At 47.4% G+C, this 18081-nt stretch overlaps 1 protein-coding gene across 2 annotated transcripts in view; it reads left to right on the top strand.

Annotated features, from left to right (window-relative positions):
- Positions 1 to 11593: 11593 nt before the first annotated feature.
- SNX22 (sorting nexin 22) overlaps positions 11594 to 18081 on the top strand; it is a 50088-nt gene continuing 43600 nt past the window's right edge. For both annotated transcript variants that reach the window (XM_082254935.1, XM_082254936.1), the window contains exon 1: positions 11594 to 11741. In XM_082254935.1, the coding sequence (XP_082111061.1) occupies positions 11679 to 11741 (63 nt within the window). In that variant the 5' untranslated portion in view covers positions 11594 to 11678. The remainder of the gene's footprint in view (positions 11742 to 18081) is intronic.

An 18081-nucleotide genomic window follows, 5' to 3' on the forward strand; every position in this document is an offset into this window, starting at 1 on the left:
CATTTTTGGGCAGCCTGAATGTACCCAAGTTGATCAATAGAACAACTTTGGTACAACCAGCCCCTTGGATTTTACATACGATTAATACTAGGAGCTGTTATAGCCGCTAGCAATATTCACTGTGTTCTCTTGGTGGGGATGACTTCTGCCCCCCCCCCCCCCCCCCCACTGAGAAAACACAATGGCTCCGCAGTGAAATGGGGAAATTAGGCACATTTTTTTCCTGCAATCTGTGGGACACAGATGGGGGGGGGGGGAAAAATTGGTAGGGTTTTCGATAATTTAGTCAAAATGGAAAAAAAGGTCTGGCTTTATATGTACATAGCTGTATACATAACTAGAACATCTAACAGGGTTATATCATTGCAGGAGATTTCCCCTTACTTCCTGTCACTAGGACAGGAAGTGAGGAAATCTCACTTTGGTGATATAGCCAGCAATTGTTTATATATATATATATATATATCTATATATTACATTTAATATATAATATGGGCATTATAAGGCAACAATTGCAAGCTATGTCCCCACAGTGGGATTCCCCCACTTCCTGTCCTGGTGACACTAAGACAGGAAGTGAGAAGAAATATCCTGCAATGATATAACCCTGTTAGATGTTCTAGTTCTGAATAAAACAAAAGTATATATTAAGCCAGCACTTTTTTTTTCTATGAGGGGGCCAGGGAGGGGATCAGAAATGTATTAGGGGGAGGGAACAGCATTGTATGAGGGGGACCGGGGGGGGACAGCATTGTATGGGGGGGGACAGTGTTGTATGAGGGGCCGGGGGGGGGGGGGACAGCGTTGTATGAGGGGCCCTAATAAAATGCTGATTCTTCCCCCCCAATGCAATACACAAGGATAAGATCCCAATACAAGATACTTTTTCTGGTGAATGTTTTAAAAGGAGTCACTTACAGTCAGGCTCGGCGCATAGCAGCAGCTTCAATACCCGGTCCGTCGGTCGGGATTCGGGCAACGCTGAAGCTCTGGGTCCTCTCACTCAGCAATTACGTCTGGTCCTCCTGAAGCAGCAGCAGAGAGTGAGTAAGACAAAGACTTCGGCGGGAAGAAGAGACAGTGAAGGTGACGCCCAAGCACCGCCCCTATGATGGCCATCCACCAATCACAGGACGCAGAATCGCAGGTGGGAGTGTTCAGGGCGCAGAGCTCTGCGCCCCGAGCACAATATAAAGGGCCACCAATCAGGCTAAACAAAACAAGGCACATGACAGCAAAATTCCCCTGCGCCCCACATTGACCAGCCGCCACTGGTCCAACCTCCTTGGGCTGATCTGGGTACTGTCGTCAGACTGCTGAGTGGCGGCTGTTGCTACCTCCTCTTCCTGATCCGATGCCAAGAATGGCTGCGCATCGCAAATGTCTTGTGATGGATCAGAAAATAATTCCAGTGACTCAAGCGGAGGGTATATGGTGGTGGTGGTGTTGGTGTTGGTGGTAGTGGTAGTGTCTTTGGGGGTGCACACAGCAGAGAGTGAAGAGGGTGCAGATAGAGAGGATAAGGAGGGTGCAGAAGAGGAAGGCTGAGTGAGCCACTCAACCAAGTCTGGTGCGTCCTTTGAGGTAATCAAACGCACCTTCTGAAACGTCACACTTTGGCTCCGGCCTTTTGCTCCTGCCTTGCCCCTACCACCCCTGCGTAAGGGCCTGCCTCTTCCTCTGCCTGTCATTTTTTAAATTTTAAAAGTCTCTAGAGAAGCGCAGTATATGTGGAAGAAGGTATATAACACCCCGCTTTAATCTGTGGTATTGGGGGGCCACTAGTTTATCACACCAGTTCTACAGAAAATTGGCCAGTAACTGTTGTCACCGTGTGTAGCACAGTTAACGCAGCAAAAGAGGCCACATTTTTGCAGGACTAAAATACACTGTTATAAAAGTATACTGTTAAATAACACCCCACTTCAATATGTGGAATTGGGGGGCCACTGGTCTATTACACCAGTTGTACAAAAAATTGGCCAGTAAGTTTGGCACTGTGTGTAGCAGATTTAACGCAGCAAAAGAGGCAATATTGTTGAAGGACACAAATACACTTATAAAAGTATACTGAGATAACACCCCGCTTCAATATGTGGTATTGGGGGGCCACTGGTCTATCACACCAGTTATAATACTTTTTTAAAAGTGCTTTTGTTCACTGTTTGTAGTATTTCTGCAGAAACGCTTAACACACCAGTCACAATGCTGCACAGTGCACAATACAAATCCACTATAATATGCTTTCTATATTAGAAAGTATATTATAAGTGTATTACGTCCCTATAAAGTGCACTGCACACCAAAGAATAGTACACCTATACCAAATACCAGTCCTTAAAAGGACTTTTGTGGACCTTGACAGAGCGATTTGTGTCATTGACGATCTGTCCCTGGTGCACACAGCAAACCTCTCCCTGCACTGACAAAAAGCAGAATGTGAAATGGCCGCCAGGTCAGGTCTATTTATATGGTAGGGGGTATGTCCATGTGCTGCAATGTTTCAATTGGCTGTCCAGTTCCATCTGATGGCTGTGTCTTGGGTCAAAGTTCTCCCCAATGTAAACTAATATGGCCGCCGCGAACAACGCCATATGTTTTCAAAATCGGCGGACTGCGAACGAGCAAAGTTTGCCGCGAACCGACCGCCGGGCGAACCGCAAGGCCAGCCCTAATGGTCAATCATCGTGTCATGCCAATGTTCACATACTCATTTATTAGTTATATTTGTAAGGTAAAAAAAACAGTTTGACATTCTGTCATACACCCTGTATGTGTCTTCTAAATGTAGCTACTGCTCAGCAGAACAAAAATGCTTCCAGATAGATAGATAGATAGATACTGTCTAACCTTCGTATATGGAGCAGCACAAAGAATTAAATTCAATGAAAACACTGATCAGAATGTCCTTTCTGATTAATATACTCCCACACAAAATTCCTGCAGTCTGGTATGATAATATTATAGTACAAGTTGAACCAATTTCCTGGGTTAATACCACACTTGTGTCCTAGGAGGAACTTTACTCCTTGCCCTCACACACATATCAGTCTAATATTAAACCTCTCCAGTCCATTCATTCATTTAGGCAATGGAATTAGATTTAGGAAGAATTCCTGGAAGAAAAGTGCTTTACTTAGGTCTGTTTTTACATGTACTTTATATTACCAAAAGTATTGGAACGCCTTAGTCCATAGGGTTTTATATTGAGTTGGCCCACCCTTTGGAGCTACATAGTCAGGGGCAGACTGGCAACTTTCAGCCCAAGGGGCAAGCACAAACCAGAGGCCCATGGTGCAGTGACTCGGCCCCCCCTCCCACTCTCCCTCTTCCCATCCTCTTCCTGACCCCCATTCCAAACTAAAGCCCTGCTCCAGATACACTCTACTTACCGACTGAATCCGTGTTCCTGACCTGGCAAGCAGGGGGTGTTTGAGGGAAGCTGGGACAGCTCAGTCCAGGCTTGCCGGGGGGGAAGAGTCTCCAGTGGGGCATGGAATCGGCCTCTGCTCAGACACAGTTTACACCATCCATGCTTTAACTCATACTCAGTAGGCCAGTGGCAGGAACTTTTTACTTCTCTTCACTAGGAATCCGTTAGGCATGTCTGTGGCAGAAGCAGTGCAGCCTTTTTACGGAGCATGAGGGTGGCCCAGGGGCAATTGCCCCCCCTGCCCCCTGGCCCAGTCCTCCCCTGTACACAGTTCAGGCTTGTTTTTCTGCTGCACCAGACATTCCTCTTTCAGAGATAGGGGTTGACCTCTAATTATACAACCTAACCAAATGTTCTGTAGCTAGACTGTTTTGTTAGGCCTCCTTAGCCAAAAGCTGAAACCCTATAATACCAAAAGTATTAGGATGCCTGCCTTTACACGCACACAAACTTTAATGGCATCCCAGTCTTAGTCTGTAGTGTTCAATATTGAGTCGGCCCACCCTTTGTAGCTATAACAGCTTCAATTCTTCTGGGAAGGCTGTCCACAAGGTTTAGGAGTGTATCTATAGGAACATTTGACCATTCTTCCAGAGGGGCATTTGTGAGGTCAGGCACTGATGTGGACAAGAAGGCTTGGCTTGCAGTCTCCGCTCTAATTCATCCCAAAGGTGTTCTATCGATTTGAGGTCAGGACTCCTGTGCAGGCCAGTCAAGTTCCTCCACTCCAAAATCACTCATCCATGTCTTTATAGATCTTGCTTTGTACACTGGTGCGCAGTCATGTTGGAACAGGAAGCGGTCATCCCCAAACTGTTCCCACAAAATTGGGAGCATGACATTGTCCAAAATGTATTGGGATGCTGACGCCTGAAGAGTTCCCTTCACTGGAACTAAGGGGTCAAGCCCAACCCCTAAAAAACAACCCCACACGATAATTCCTCCTCCACCAAATCATTTAGACCAGTGCACAAAACAAGGTCCATAAAGACATGGCTAAGCGAGTTTGGGGTGGAGGAACTTGACTGGCCCGAAAGAACACCTTTGGGATGTATTAGATTGGAGACTGTGAGCCAGGCCTTCACATCAGTGCCTGACCTCACAAATGCGCTTGTGGAAGAATGGCCAAACATTCCCATAGGCACACTCCTAAACGTAGTGGACAGCCTTTCCAGAAGAGTTGAAGCTGTTATAGCTGCAAAGGGTGGGCCAACTCAATATTGAACCCAGGGCCACACTGGCCTACCTGGATACCAGGACATTTCCCGGTAGGCCGGCAAGCTCCCCCTGCCCTGGGGCTGCTAAAGTCCTGTAAAAAAAAAAAAGTCTGCAGCCTGCCCGACATGCATATTGTACATGCGCCGCCGGTGCTTGGGAAAGCCCGTACACGTTCGGCTATTCCCGGGAATAAATGTGCAGTGACGTGTTGGCGCCGGGCGGCGCCATTTGTAAATGTAAGGCACCTCACCAAAAGGTAAGTGAGACTCCTCAAGAGATGCAGTGCTACGGGCATGGTACAGGAGATTTTCCTTTACCATGCCCGCAGCACTGCATCTCCTGCACTATACCCACAGCCCTGCATCTCTTGTACCATGCATGCAGCCCCTGCACAATGCCTGCATCTCCTGTGCTATGCCCACAGCCCTGCATCTCCTGTACCATGTCCGCAGACCCTATATCTCCTGCACCATGCCCACAGCCCCTGAATCTTCTGCACCATGCCCACCGCCCCTACATCTCCTGCACCATGCCCGTAACCCTTGCATCTCCTGTACCTTGTCCGCAGCCCCTGCATCTCCTGCACCTTTCCCACAGCCCCTGAATGTTCTGCACCATGCCCACCGCCCCTGCACCATGCCCTGCCCCTGCCCGCAGCCCCTGCATCTCCTGCACCATGCCCGCAGCCCCTGCATCTCCTGCACCATGCCCGCAGTCCCTGCATCTCCTGTAACAAGTCCAGAGCCCCTGCATCTCCTGTACCATGTCCAGAGCCCCTGCATGTCCTGTACCATGTCTGCAGCCTCTGCATCTCTTGTACCATGCCCACAGCCTCTGACATGTCCTCCTGTACCATGTCCGCAGCCTCTGACATCTCCTGTACCATGTCTGCTTTTACCACTTTTAACCCAAATTTGCTTTTATTTATATATATATATATATATATATATATATATATATATATATATATATATATAAAAAGCCCTATGCGCTTTCATATCTGTCTTATCTATATATAATACACTCTTCAAATGTGCTTTAAAATGCATGGTTCTCCCTTTTATGAACATGACAATAATGACGATATGCTGTTGGGCCGGTATAATAATGCTATGGGGCTGGTATGAAATTATTTTGAGGGCTGAATTTTTTCCCAGTCCGGCCCTGATTGAACCCTACGGACTAAGACTGGGATGCCATTAAAGTTCATGTGCATGTAAAGGCAGACGTCCCAATACTTTTGGTAATATAGTGTATGTCTGTTTGATTTTGGACATCAGTTAGGATTCTAATAGATACTCATATATAAGCATAAAAGACATTACACTCGCATATTAACATACACTCCTATACATAACTACCAATAAAAAAAAAATAAGAAAGTTAGAACCTGCCGCTGCAACAGTAGCAAAGTCACTACTATCCCCCATATAAAATCCCCCTTGTACAAATTGCCATCAATAGAGCAGGGTGCAGGGAATGAATGTGAATCCCTAAGGTGGCCATACATGGATCGACATTTAGCCAGTTCAGCAGGGACCAGACAAAATTCAAACTATATGCAACCAACCTATCAGCTTTTGCACAATTAAGCAACCCTGCTGACTATAGCCGTCAACACTGATGGCTGTATTCTGACTGTATTCTGGCTGTATTCTGACAGCAGAAAAGTCTCCCCGCTGTCATAATACAAAGGCTCAGCAGGAATCATTCCCTCATCCACATTGAATGTGTTTGTGGGGGAAGAATAATGTATGGCCAGCGTCTTCGCTCACACGGGCATATGTGAATTTTCTGCATGGAATGCAAGTTTTTGCTGGCAGAGCTATCAGAAGATCTTGCATGAAATACTTGCATTTATATGCATACATCTCTTCTAAATTCTAATGACTTATATGTGAATTCATTTACATGTGTTTATTCATGTACACGCATAAATCTGTATATCTGTGCAGCCCTGGATGCTGTTGGGTCCTATTTATTTTGTACTGAATGCAGCTGTGTGTTTAGATGCATAACAAAATATAAAAAAGTATGGCCAAAGCTTTTTTGGCTATACTTCTCCGGATCACAGGAATGCACTTCCTTCTGCACTCCTGTGACCCATTTTCAGCTGACAGCGGGCTCAAGCCTGCTGTCGACTGACGTCACTCAGTTGGTCCAGGCTCGGGAAATATCCAGACCATAAGGTCAGGATCCACCCAGATGCCTGGATTGGCACCTGGCTCAGCCTCTCAGTGATCTGATGAGAAGCTGAGCCAGCCCCTCCTGCCCCCTCTACAGCTCAGCACTCCAGTGAGTGCTTGAGGGGCAGAGCAGAGAGCCGGTGACTGACAGTCATGACCCTCTGCTCAGAGTCGAGGGGAGAACTGAGTGATCAGTGGTGTTTGATCGCTCAGTTCTCTCTGCAGAGCCGGCGGGGAACAGATGTAGCATTGGATTGATGCTGCACCCATGCCGTACCCGGAAGTGGGAACTTGGCGTGCGGTTCACCGATGGGCTCAGAGCGAGGCAGCGTGCGTATCAACTTGACGCGTTTCGTCAGAGATGTGACGTCTTCGGAAGCTTCGGATAGCTTCGGTGAACCGCACGCCAAGTTCCCACTTCCGGGTACGGCGCAAGCTTCACCCACAGACCCTGGAAAGCAGCCGCGAGGTTGGAGCAAGTCTGTAAGGGCACGAGCAGAGACTTTCTTTCTTATTTTGTTACAAGTGTACGATTTGGAGTGGTTTTAACGTTGATGTTCGTGTGAAGAGTTTTTTAAAATAAAGGAGTTTTTATCCTTCTACACGATGAGGAGCCTTTTTTCTTTTATACTTTGAGCCACTAGTTGTATCCAGAGGATTCCTACCTACCAATAGGAACCTGGAGCACATGAGATCAAGCGCAGACTAATTCTTGCTGGCGTACGCCAACAGGAATCCGCGGAATCTGGTAAGTGAGCTACCTTACCATTCGGCACCCGAGGTGAAGTGGAGGGTCACACCACTACTACATTAGCACTTTTGCACTGAAAGGACTATACTGCACAATTGCACCTTCTTCTTTCCAGCACAATATTATGGACTGTATATAAACCACTGGCGTCAAGCCTCTGGTCTTCTTCTTATTATTATTATCTGAAAATTTGCACATTATATATGCTATTGCACAATGATTATATATACTTTTATTCAGCACATGTAACGCACTTTATGGATGGTATTCACATATCCAGTTAATATTTGCATTCCTATATACTGTATTGATGGTGACATCTTTTGCTGCTATATATTTTTGGTGACATTTTTCATGCACAGTTTATATGATTTATATGGGTATAAAGCACGTTTAATATATTATAGCACATTAAGCAGTGGGGTTGTACAACCCCCACCACCAGAGGTTAGCGCAGTTTTCTCTCCAATCAATCTGCATATACATAACTATCTATATAGTTTTTTGAACTTGCGGCTTACCAATTCAGAAATTATATCCCAGAGGCACGAGTGAACACACACATACACTGTTAAAAAAAAAAAGATGCATGCACCTTTTTCATGCAAGTGCGGTGCGATTTCAGCCATAGAAAATGAATGTGCTCAAATTACACTGCAAAGAATTGCATGTGATTTGAACAGAAATGCAGTGCGATTCCTGTCTGAATCACATACAGTTCCCTGCACCACACAAGTGTGAACCTAGACTTAATGCTGTACGCATCGAATGCAGAGTCTTCTGCTGGGTAGACACTGTCACTATTTTTCTTTCAGGCATCTGGCTGAATGAAAAAAACTAAGGCCGACCATACATGGTTTGAATCTCACCCTGTTCAGTAGGAATGGGCAGTGTTAATGGGCAGGCTGAATGTACCAACTTGATTGATCGATCAACTTGGGTACAACCAGCCTGCCAGATTCTCTCGCAATAATCACTGTCTTCTCCTGGCAGGGATGGCTCCCCCCACCCACCCCCGCCTCGGGTAGACAATGACCCAGTAGGAGGGATTCTGGCATTAACACTGTCTGTGTTGATGAGGGGGAAACAAGCAAATTTCTTTCCTGCAATCCCTTGTTTGCCATAAAGAAATTCCCTCTGTGTATGGCTGGCCTCAGATTCCTGCATCCACACAAGTGATATGAATGCAGGAATCCTCCCGGCTGGGATATTGTATTCTGGCGGAGGGGACTCCCCGCTGTCAGCATTCATTGATCAGCGCTGCAGCTGATTGGCTGCAAGCTGCTGATCGAATAAGGTTTACCAACAGTCCTGTTCGACAAAAGCTGATTACATATTTATCAAGTCTCATCTCAACCGACTGAATTTTGTCCCTAAGCTTCTTTAGCACATATTTGGAGTGGAGGGAGGCCTATTCAAATGAATGGTGCTGCTCCAAAAATGTGCTAAAAAATATGCAAAAAAGCCCTAGAAAAGCGAACAGAGAACGTCTCTCATATGTGACCATGAGAGAGTTCAGGTACCTCAAACAGTAAATAAAACTGGAGGGTGGAGAGATGGGTGATCTCCTTATCATCTTCTCTTTCTTTCTTCTCTATTCACTCTTTCATCTTTTTCTTTTCTCAGGTTTCATGTTGTTTCTTGCTCACCCACAGTCCTGGCTTGTTCTACTGCTGCCCCGAACATTGCTCTTTCAGAGATAGGGGTTGACCTTTAATTATACAACCTAACCAAATGTTCTGTAGCGGAGACTGTTTTGTTTGGCCTCCTTAGCCAAAAGCTGAAACACTATATTACCAAAAGTATTGGTACACGCACATGATTTTTAATGGCATCCAAGTCTTAGTCTGTAGGGTTCAATATTGAGTTGGCCCACCCTTTGCAGCTATAACAGCTTCAATTCTTCTGGGAAGGCTGTCCACAAGGTTTAGGCGTGTATCTATCGGAAAATTTGACCATTCTTCCAGAAGCGCATTTGTGAGGTCAGGGAATGATGTGGATGAGAAGGCCTACCAAGACATTGTGGACAATTTCATGCTTCCAACTTTGTGAGAACAGTTTGGGGATGGCCCCTTCCTGTTCCAACATGACTGCCCGCCAGTGTACAAAGTAAGATCCATAAAGACTTGGATGAGCGAGTTTGGAGTGGAGGAACTTGACTGGCCTGTACAGAGTCCTGACCTTAACGCGATAGAAAACCTTTGGGATGAATTAGAGTGGAGACTGAGAGCCATGCCTTCTTGTCCACATCATTGCTTGACCTCACAAATGCGCTTCAGGAAGATATTATATAGGATTTATATAGCGTCTACAGTTTACGCAGCGCTTTACTACTTGAGGGTAGACAGTACAAATACAATACACTTTAATACAGTAGGAAACAGGGGGCCCTGCTTGTTAGAGCTTACAATCTAAGATATATATATATATATATATAAATAAAACATGATGAATAGGTGTTTCTGCTTAGGCAGTACTTTTACAGAGGTTGCACTTTGTTCACCATTGTGGTTTATTTAACCACTTGCCGACTGCCGCAAGTACATATCCTGCGGCGGCCAGCCCCTCACAGGCAAAGTGACGTAGGGGTACGTCACTAGCCTGTGAGGCCCCCCCCCCTCCCCTCACGTGTGCCCGGTGGACCTGATGTCTGCCGGTCACTCGCGATCGTCCGCGGTGAAGGGAGAAAGGCAGGCGGCTGATGTAAACAAGCCGCCTGTCATTCTCCCCTGTGTAAGAACAGTGATCATATGGTTCTGCTATGTAGGACCGTTGATCACTGTTCCTACACCTCAAGCCACAGCCAATCACAGTAAGAATCACGCCCCCAGGGACACACTTAACCCCTCCCTCTCAAATAAAGTTAACCCCTTCCCTGCCAGTGTCATTTTACAGTAACAGTGCATATGTATAGCACTGATTACTGTAGAAATGTCACTGGTAACCCCAAAAGTGTCAAAAATGTCAGTCAAGGGTCCGATCTGTCCGCTGCAATGTCGCAGTCCAGCAAAAAAAAATCGCAGATCGCCGCCATTACACGTAAAAAAAAACAACAAAAATGACAAAAATCTTTCCCTTAGTAAACGCAATAACTTTTGCGCAAACCAATCAAAATACGCTTTTTGCTATTTTTTTTTTACCAAAAATATGTAGCAGAAAACAAATTGGCCTAAAATGTTAAAAAATTTTGATTTTTAAATTTTTTGGGGAATTTCATATAAAAAAATGTGAAAAATATTGTTATTTTTGCAAAATTGACGCTCTTTTTTTGTTTATAGCGCATGATCAAAAAATCTCACAGGTGATCAAATACCACCAAAAGAAAGCTCTGTTTGTGGGAAAAAAAGGACGTCAAATTCGTTTAGGTACAGCGTCGCACGACCGCGCAATTGTCCGTTAAAGTCACGCAGTGCTGAATCACAAAATAGGCCCTGGTCAGGAAGGGGGTAAAATCTTCCGGGGCTTAAGTGGTTAATAAAGGCATATTGGCGGATCACTTTGTAAGGGAATTTTCTCTGGAGCTTAGCGACTGAGGGGAATCTCCAATGACTCCCATCATCCAATCATGGCCAAGCAAAATTTTTTTTTTTTTTTTTTTTCTACATTTTTCTTACATATTGTTGGGTGTTCTTTGCAAAGTGAAACTTCCTTGCATTTACTAAACTGAGTGAAAATTTCCTAGACAAATTGCCTTTAGTATATCAAACTCTATAGTCTCCATCCTGGAGTCTCCAGGCTGGCCATGTCCCTATAATCCGGTACATGTATTTATCACAGTTACTGGGAGCGCTGAGTGTGAGGGGACACCAGGAGAGTCTCTCTCTCTCTCCCCTCACACACTCGTCTCCCGGTAGTTTGATAATAGATGAGCGGTGACCGCTGTGACTGAGGTGACGATGTGTGAGGGGAGGAGGAGGAGGACAGGAGTGATCCTCCGGGGGAGGGGGCGGGGAGCTCGGGCACACACTGTCCTCTCTCTCACTGAGCCCCATACACTCACACACAGACAGGGACATGGCTACACCGGAGGACTCGGGACCTCTATAGTGCCGCAGGAGGAATCTTCCATTCACCTCACACACCGAGCACCATGATAGAGGTGTCCATCCCCTCCATAGGACACCAGGCGATGAAGCCGGACAAGACACGCACGGTATGTGACCTCCTCACAGCATAGTAATTGGGGGGTGGTTTGTATATTCAGTATATATATATATATATATATAACAGGGGAGAGTAATGGGGGAGTCACCTCACACAGTGTATACAGTATCTCACAAAAGTGAGTACACCCCTCACATTTTTGTAAATATTTTACTATATCTTTTCATGTGACAACACTGAAGAAATGACACTTTGCTACAATGTAAAGTAGTGAGTGCACAGCTTGTATGAGGCCCCGTTCACACTGGGGCGATCCGACTTCAAGGAGCGACCTCGGAGCAGCCGGCACGGACTTCATAACATTGAAGTCTATGACGGTCGCCTCCTGGTCGCCCCAAAGAAGCTCCGGACCCTTTTTCTAAGTCGGAGCGACTTTTGTCGCTCCTATTAGAAAGGGTCCGCAGCTTCTCTATGGAAGGCGACCTACGGCGACCTGTGAGGCGACCAGGTCGCCTCACAGGTCGCCCTAGTGTGAACGGGGACTAACAGTGTAAATTTGCTGTCCCCTCAAAATAAATCAACACACAGCCATTAACCACTTAAGCCCCGGAAGATTTTACCCCCATTCCGACCAGGGGGTATTTTGCGATTCGGCACTGCGTGACTTTAACGGACAATTGCGCAGTCGTGCGACGCTGTACCTAAACAAATTTGGCATCCTTTTTTTCCCACAAACAGAGCTTTCTTTTGGTGGTATTTGATCACCTGTGCGATTTTTTGATCACGCGCTATAAACAAAAAAAGAGCGTCAATTTTGCAAAAATAGCAATATTTTTCACATTTTTTTATATGAAATTTCCCCCCAAAAAAATGTAAAAATCAAAATTTTTTAACATTTTCGGCCAATTTGTTTTCTGCTACCTATGCTTGGTAAAAAAAATCGCAAAAAGGGTATTTTGATTGGTTTGCGCAAAAGTTATCGCGTTTACTAACAAAGGGAAAGATTTTTGTCATTTTTGTTGTTTTTTTTTTAACGCGTAATGGCGGCGATCTGCGATTTTTTTGCGGTACTGCGACATTGGGGCAGACAGATCGGACCCTTGACTGACATTTGTGACACTTTTGGGGTTACCAGTGACATTTCTACAGTAATCAGTGCTATATATATGCACTGTTACTGTAAAATTACACTGGTAGTGAAGGGGTTAACTTTATTTGGGAGGGAGGGGCTGTGTGTATCCCTAGGGGCGTGCTTTCTACTGTGATTGGCTGTGGCTTGAGCTGTAAGGACACTGATCAACGGATCTACATACTAGATCCGTGTGATCAGTGTCTTTACAGCAAGGAGAATGACAGGTGGCTTGTTTACACAAGCTGCCTGACATTCTCCCTCTCCCCCGCCGATCGCCGAGTGACCGGCGGACATCGGGTCCACTGGTCACACGCGCGGGGGGGTCCGTGACCACGCGGGAGCGGGAGCGCGCCTCCAGCGGCACGCGCTCGCTCCCTAGACCCTCACAAGCTAGTGACGTAGCCCTACGTCACTTTGCCTGTGAGGGACTGACTGCCGACGTAGATCGGCGTTAGGCAGTCGGCAAGTGGTTAATGTCTAAACCTCTGGCAACAAAAGTGAGTACACCCCTAAGTGACCATGTCGAAATTTGGCCCAATTAGGGCTCTTTCACACGGTCCGCCTCCGTAGGCGGATCCGTGTTGCTCAGCGAGGATCGATCCGCGATCCCCGCTGAGCCAGCGGATGACAGCTCCGTCTCCGCTTGAAGAGCGGAGAGGGAGGTGTCTCAGCCCCCGCTGCCCTCTATGGGGGATCGGATGAGAGCGGACCGCTTGTCCGCTCTCATCAGATCCGATCCGATCCGATTACTGAACGGATGGAAAAATAGGGTTTCCATCCGTCCAGATTTCACGGACAGGATCGGATGCGGATGGCAGCGGGTGTCAGCGGAGGTGTCTCCGCTGACATCCGCTGCCCCATAGAGCTGCATAGAGGATCCGATCAGATCCGCCTAAAAAACTGACAGGCGGATCTGATCGGACCGCCCCTGTGAAAGAGCCCTTAGCCATTTTCCCTCCCCGGTGTCATGTAACTCAGGTGTGAATGGGGAACAGGTGTGTTAACCACTTAAGCCCCTGAAGATTTTACCCCCTTCCTGACCAGGGCCTATTTTGCAGTTCGGCACTGCGTGAATTTAACGGACAATTGCGCGGTCGTGCGACGCTGTACCCAAATGAAATTGACGTCCTTTTTTTCCCATAAACAGAGCTTTCTTTTGGTGGTATTTGATCATCTCTGTGATTTTTTGATCATTCGCTATAAACAAAAAAAGAGCGACAATTTTGCAAAAATAACAATATTTTTCACATTTTTTTAAATGAAATTCCCCCCAAGAAAATGTAAAAATCTAAATTTTTTAACATTTTATGCCAATTTGTTTTCTGCTATATATGTTTGGTAAAACATATATTTTTTTTTTTTAACGAGTAAGATCTGTGATTTTTTTTGCGGGACTGCGACATTGCGGCGGACAGATTGGACCCTTGACTGACATTTTTGACACTTTTGGGGGTACCAGTGACATTACTGCAGTAATCAGTGCTATACATATGCACTGTTACTGTAAAAATGACACTGGCAGGTAAGGGGTTAACTTTATTGGAGAAGGAGGGGTTAAGTGTGTCCCTAGGGGCGTGATTCTAACTGTGATTGGATGTGGCTTTTCATGTAACAGCAGAGATCTACGGTCCTACATAGCAGGACCGTATGATCTCTGCTGTTACACAGGGGAGAAAGACAGGCGGCTTTGTTTACATTAGCCGCCTGCCTTTCTCCCGGTGTAACCGATGTTCGCGAGTGACCAGCGGACATCGGGTCCGCCGCTCACACGCGCGGGGGGTCCGCCAGCGAGCGGGAGCGCGCCTCCAGTGGCGCGCGCTCGCTCCCTAGAGCCTCACAGGCTAGCGACATAGTACTTTGTCGATTTGCCTGTGAGGGGCTGACCGTCGCAGTAAATAGTCGTGCGGCGGTCGGCAAGTAGTTATTGAATTTGGTGTTATCGCGCTCACTCTCTCATATTGGTCACTGGAAGTTCAACATGGCATCTCATGGCAAAGAACTCTCTCAGGATCTGAAAAAAATAATTGTTGCTGTACATAAAGATGGCCCTAGGCTATAAGAAGATTTCCAAGACCCTGAAACTGAGCTACAGTATGGTGGCCAAGACAATACAGCAGTTTAGGACAGGCTCCGCAATGGTCGACCAAAGTAGTTGAGTGCACATGCTCAGCATCATATCCAGAGGTTGTCTTTGGGAAATTGATGAATAAGTGCTGCCAGCATTGCTGCAGAGGTTGAAGGGATGGGGGGTCAGCCTGTCAGTGCTCAGACCATACGCTGCACACTGCATCATATTGGTCTGCATGGCTGTCGTCCCAGAAGGAAACCTCTTCCAAAGATGATGCACAAGAAAGCCCATAAGCCCGTAAACAGTTTACTGAAGACAAGTAGAATAATGACATTTCTGGAACCATGTCCTGTGGTCTGATGAGACCATGATAAACTTATTTGGTTCAGATGGTGTCAAGCGTGTGTGGCGGCAACCAGGTGAGGGGTACAAAGACAAGTGTGTCTTGCCTACAGTCAAGCATGGTGGTGGAAGTGTCATTGTCTGGGGCTGAATGAGTGCTGCCAGCACTGGGGAGATTCAGTTCACTGAGGAAACCACGAATGCCAACATGTACTGTGACATACTGAAGCAGCGCATGATCCCCTCCCTTCGGAGACTGGGCAGCAGGGCAATATTCCAACATGACTACGACCCCAAACACACCTCCAATATGACCACTGCCTTGCTAAAGAAGCTGAGGGTAATGTTGATGGACTGGCCAAGCATGTCTCCAGACCTAAACCCTATTGAGCATCTGTGGGGCATCCTCAAACTGAAGGTGGAGGAGCGCAAGGTCTCTAACATCAACCAGATCTGTGATGTCGTCATGGAGGAGTGGAAGAGGACTCCAGTGGCAACCTGTGCAGCTCTGGTGAACTCCATGCCCAAGAGGGTTAAGGCAGTGCCGGAAAATATTAATGGGCACACAAAATATTGACACTTTGCGTCCAGTTTGGACATTTTCACTTAGGGGTGTACTCACTTTTGTTGTCAGCGGCTTAGACATTATTGGCTGTGTGTTGCGTTATTTTGAGGGAACAGAAAATGTACACTGTTTTACAAGCTATACACTCACTATTTTTTTTTTTTGAAAATCTTTTTATTGGTATAAAACAGAAAAACAACATCACACTACAAAAACAACAATGGTGCATTCAATCAGTTACATGGCACTGAAGGGATAAACAAAAATGCTGTCACTCATATCAATAGCGCAGGTAGACAAGGCGTTCACAGTCAGCATAGTGAGAGGAGAGAAAAAAAAAAAAAAAAAAAAAAAAGGGGGGGAACCACCCCAGCCATGAAGACAACAAAACCAAGGGAAGCGAGGCAGCCGAACTGTGGACCACCATTATTCCATGCACGCCAGCAGGGCAGCCGAGGAACCCTCCAGCCACCGCTGCCAGACACGGTCATGCTTTTTCGGACAGCCCCTGTGTGCGTATGTGTCTCGGTATAGTGGGAGAACTCCATCTATCAGCTCCCTCCAATGCTGGAGCGTGGGGGGAGCCCGCCTGCGCCAGTGTAAAGCAATAATCTTCCGGGCATAGAAAAGCAGGAGACCTAGGAGGGTGCGGTCCGCCACTCTAGGCACCAAGTCATCCAACAGTCCCAGGAGGCCAAGCCGGGGGAAAGGGTCCAGGTCCATCTGCAAAAGAGCGGAGGACACCGAAAAAACACGGGACCAGTAGGCTGAAAGTTGTGGGCAAGTCCAAAAAATGTGAAAAAAATCCCCCGGAACACCCCCACAGCGCCAGCACTCCGGGGACTGCGCAGGATAGATCCGATGCACACGATGTGGGGTGAGATAAGCCCTGTGTACAATTTTGAATTGGACCAAACGGTCACGCATGGAGACCAGAATCTTGAATGGGGAATCCCAGATATGCAACCAGTCCACCGAGTCCAAGTCCGGAACGTCCCGGGCCCAGCGAGAGTGGAGGCCCAGGAGCTCCGGAGAGGAGACCCGGAGGAGATGGCGGTGTAGCACCGAGACCGCCCGAGCGGAGCAGTCGTACCGTAGGACCCGTTCCAGATCCGACTGCACCAGCTGAGAACTCTCAAGGGGGAATTGGGCTCTGAAGGCGTGGGACAACTGTAAATAATGAAAGAGGTGCGAGGGGGGGACATTGCGATCCGAGACTAGGCTCGCGAAAGACGGGAGGGTGAGGTCAGACGTAAGGTCCGAGACCTTCTTAATGTTAAATTTGGTCCATCGCACCGGGTCAGGGAGACTGTACAGGTGGGGCAGAGAGGGATTCCTCCACAGAGGGGCGCTCGGGGAGGACGCGGTGTTCGGATAAGACTCCAAAAGAAGTCCCTGGCGCCACGCCCGAAGCGTTGTGCGCATGGAGGTAGTCAGTTCGTAAGGGGCCCGGGGGCCACGAAACAAGAGAAGGGACAGCGCCTCCGTAGAACCCAACACCGCGGCCTCCACCACTACTGCGGAATTGGAAGCCTCCGGGGCCAACCACCAGACAGCCGTGACCAGCTGAGAGGCCAGGAAATACTTGTGGCAGTGGGGGAAAGCCAGTCCTCCCTGGGAGAGGGGACGCATAAGGGTGGCGAATTTGTAACGGGGGGGGCGGGGGCCCCATAAGAAACTAGAAAACATCTTGTTCAACGCAGTGAAAAAGGACTTTGGAATCCATTGCGGAGAGTGTCGAAACAAGTATGTCAATTTAGGAAGGAGTTTCATTTTGATCAAATTGATCCGGCCTAGCAGGGAAAGAGGGAGGTTCTCCCACGCCTTCAGTTTGGCCCTGAGTGTGGCCACAACCGGGTCCAAGTTCAGGGCAATAAAATCGGCAGGGTTCCTCGAGACTCGGACCCCAAGGTACATGAAGCTATCTACCCATTGAAGAGCAACATCAGGCCCGCAGTCTCTCCTGGCCTCAGGGTCAATCGCCAACAGTAGAGATTTGGACCAGTTCACCCTGAGTCCCGTCACATCGGAGAAAGCATTCAGGATCCTGAGGGCACCACCGAGGGACGGGCCAGCGTCATTCAGAAACAAGAGGAGATCATCAGCATACAGAGCTACCCTCTCCTCCAGCCATGCCACCCGAAGACCTTTAACATGCGGGGAGACCCGAAGGGCCTCCGCCACAGGCTCCATGGCGATGGCAAAAAGGGCCGGGGAGAGAGGGCAGCCCTGCCGCGTACCCCGAGACAGCCGAAACACCGAGGACAGTCGTCCTCCGAGGC

Source organism: Pelophylax lessonae (assembly GCF_965119305.1).
Source record: "Pelophylax lessonae genome assembly, chromosome: 4".
In the NCBI taxonomy this organism is placed as follows: Eukaryota; Metazoa; Chordata; class Amphibia; order Anura; family Ranidae; genus Pelophylax; species Pelophylax lessonae.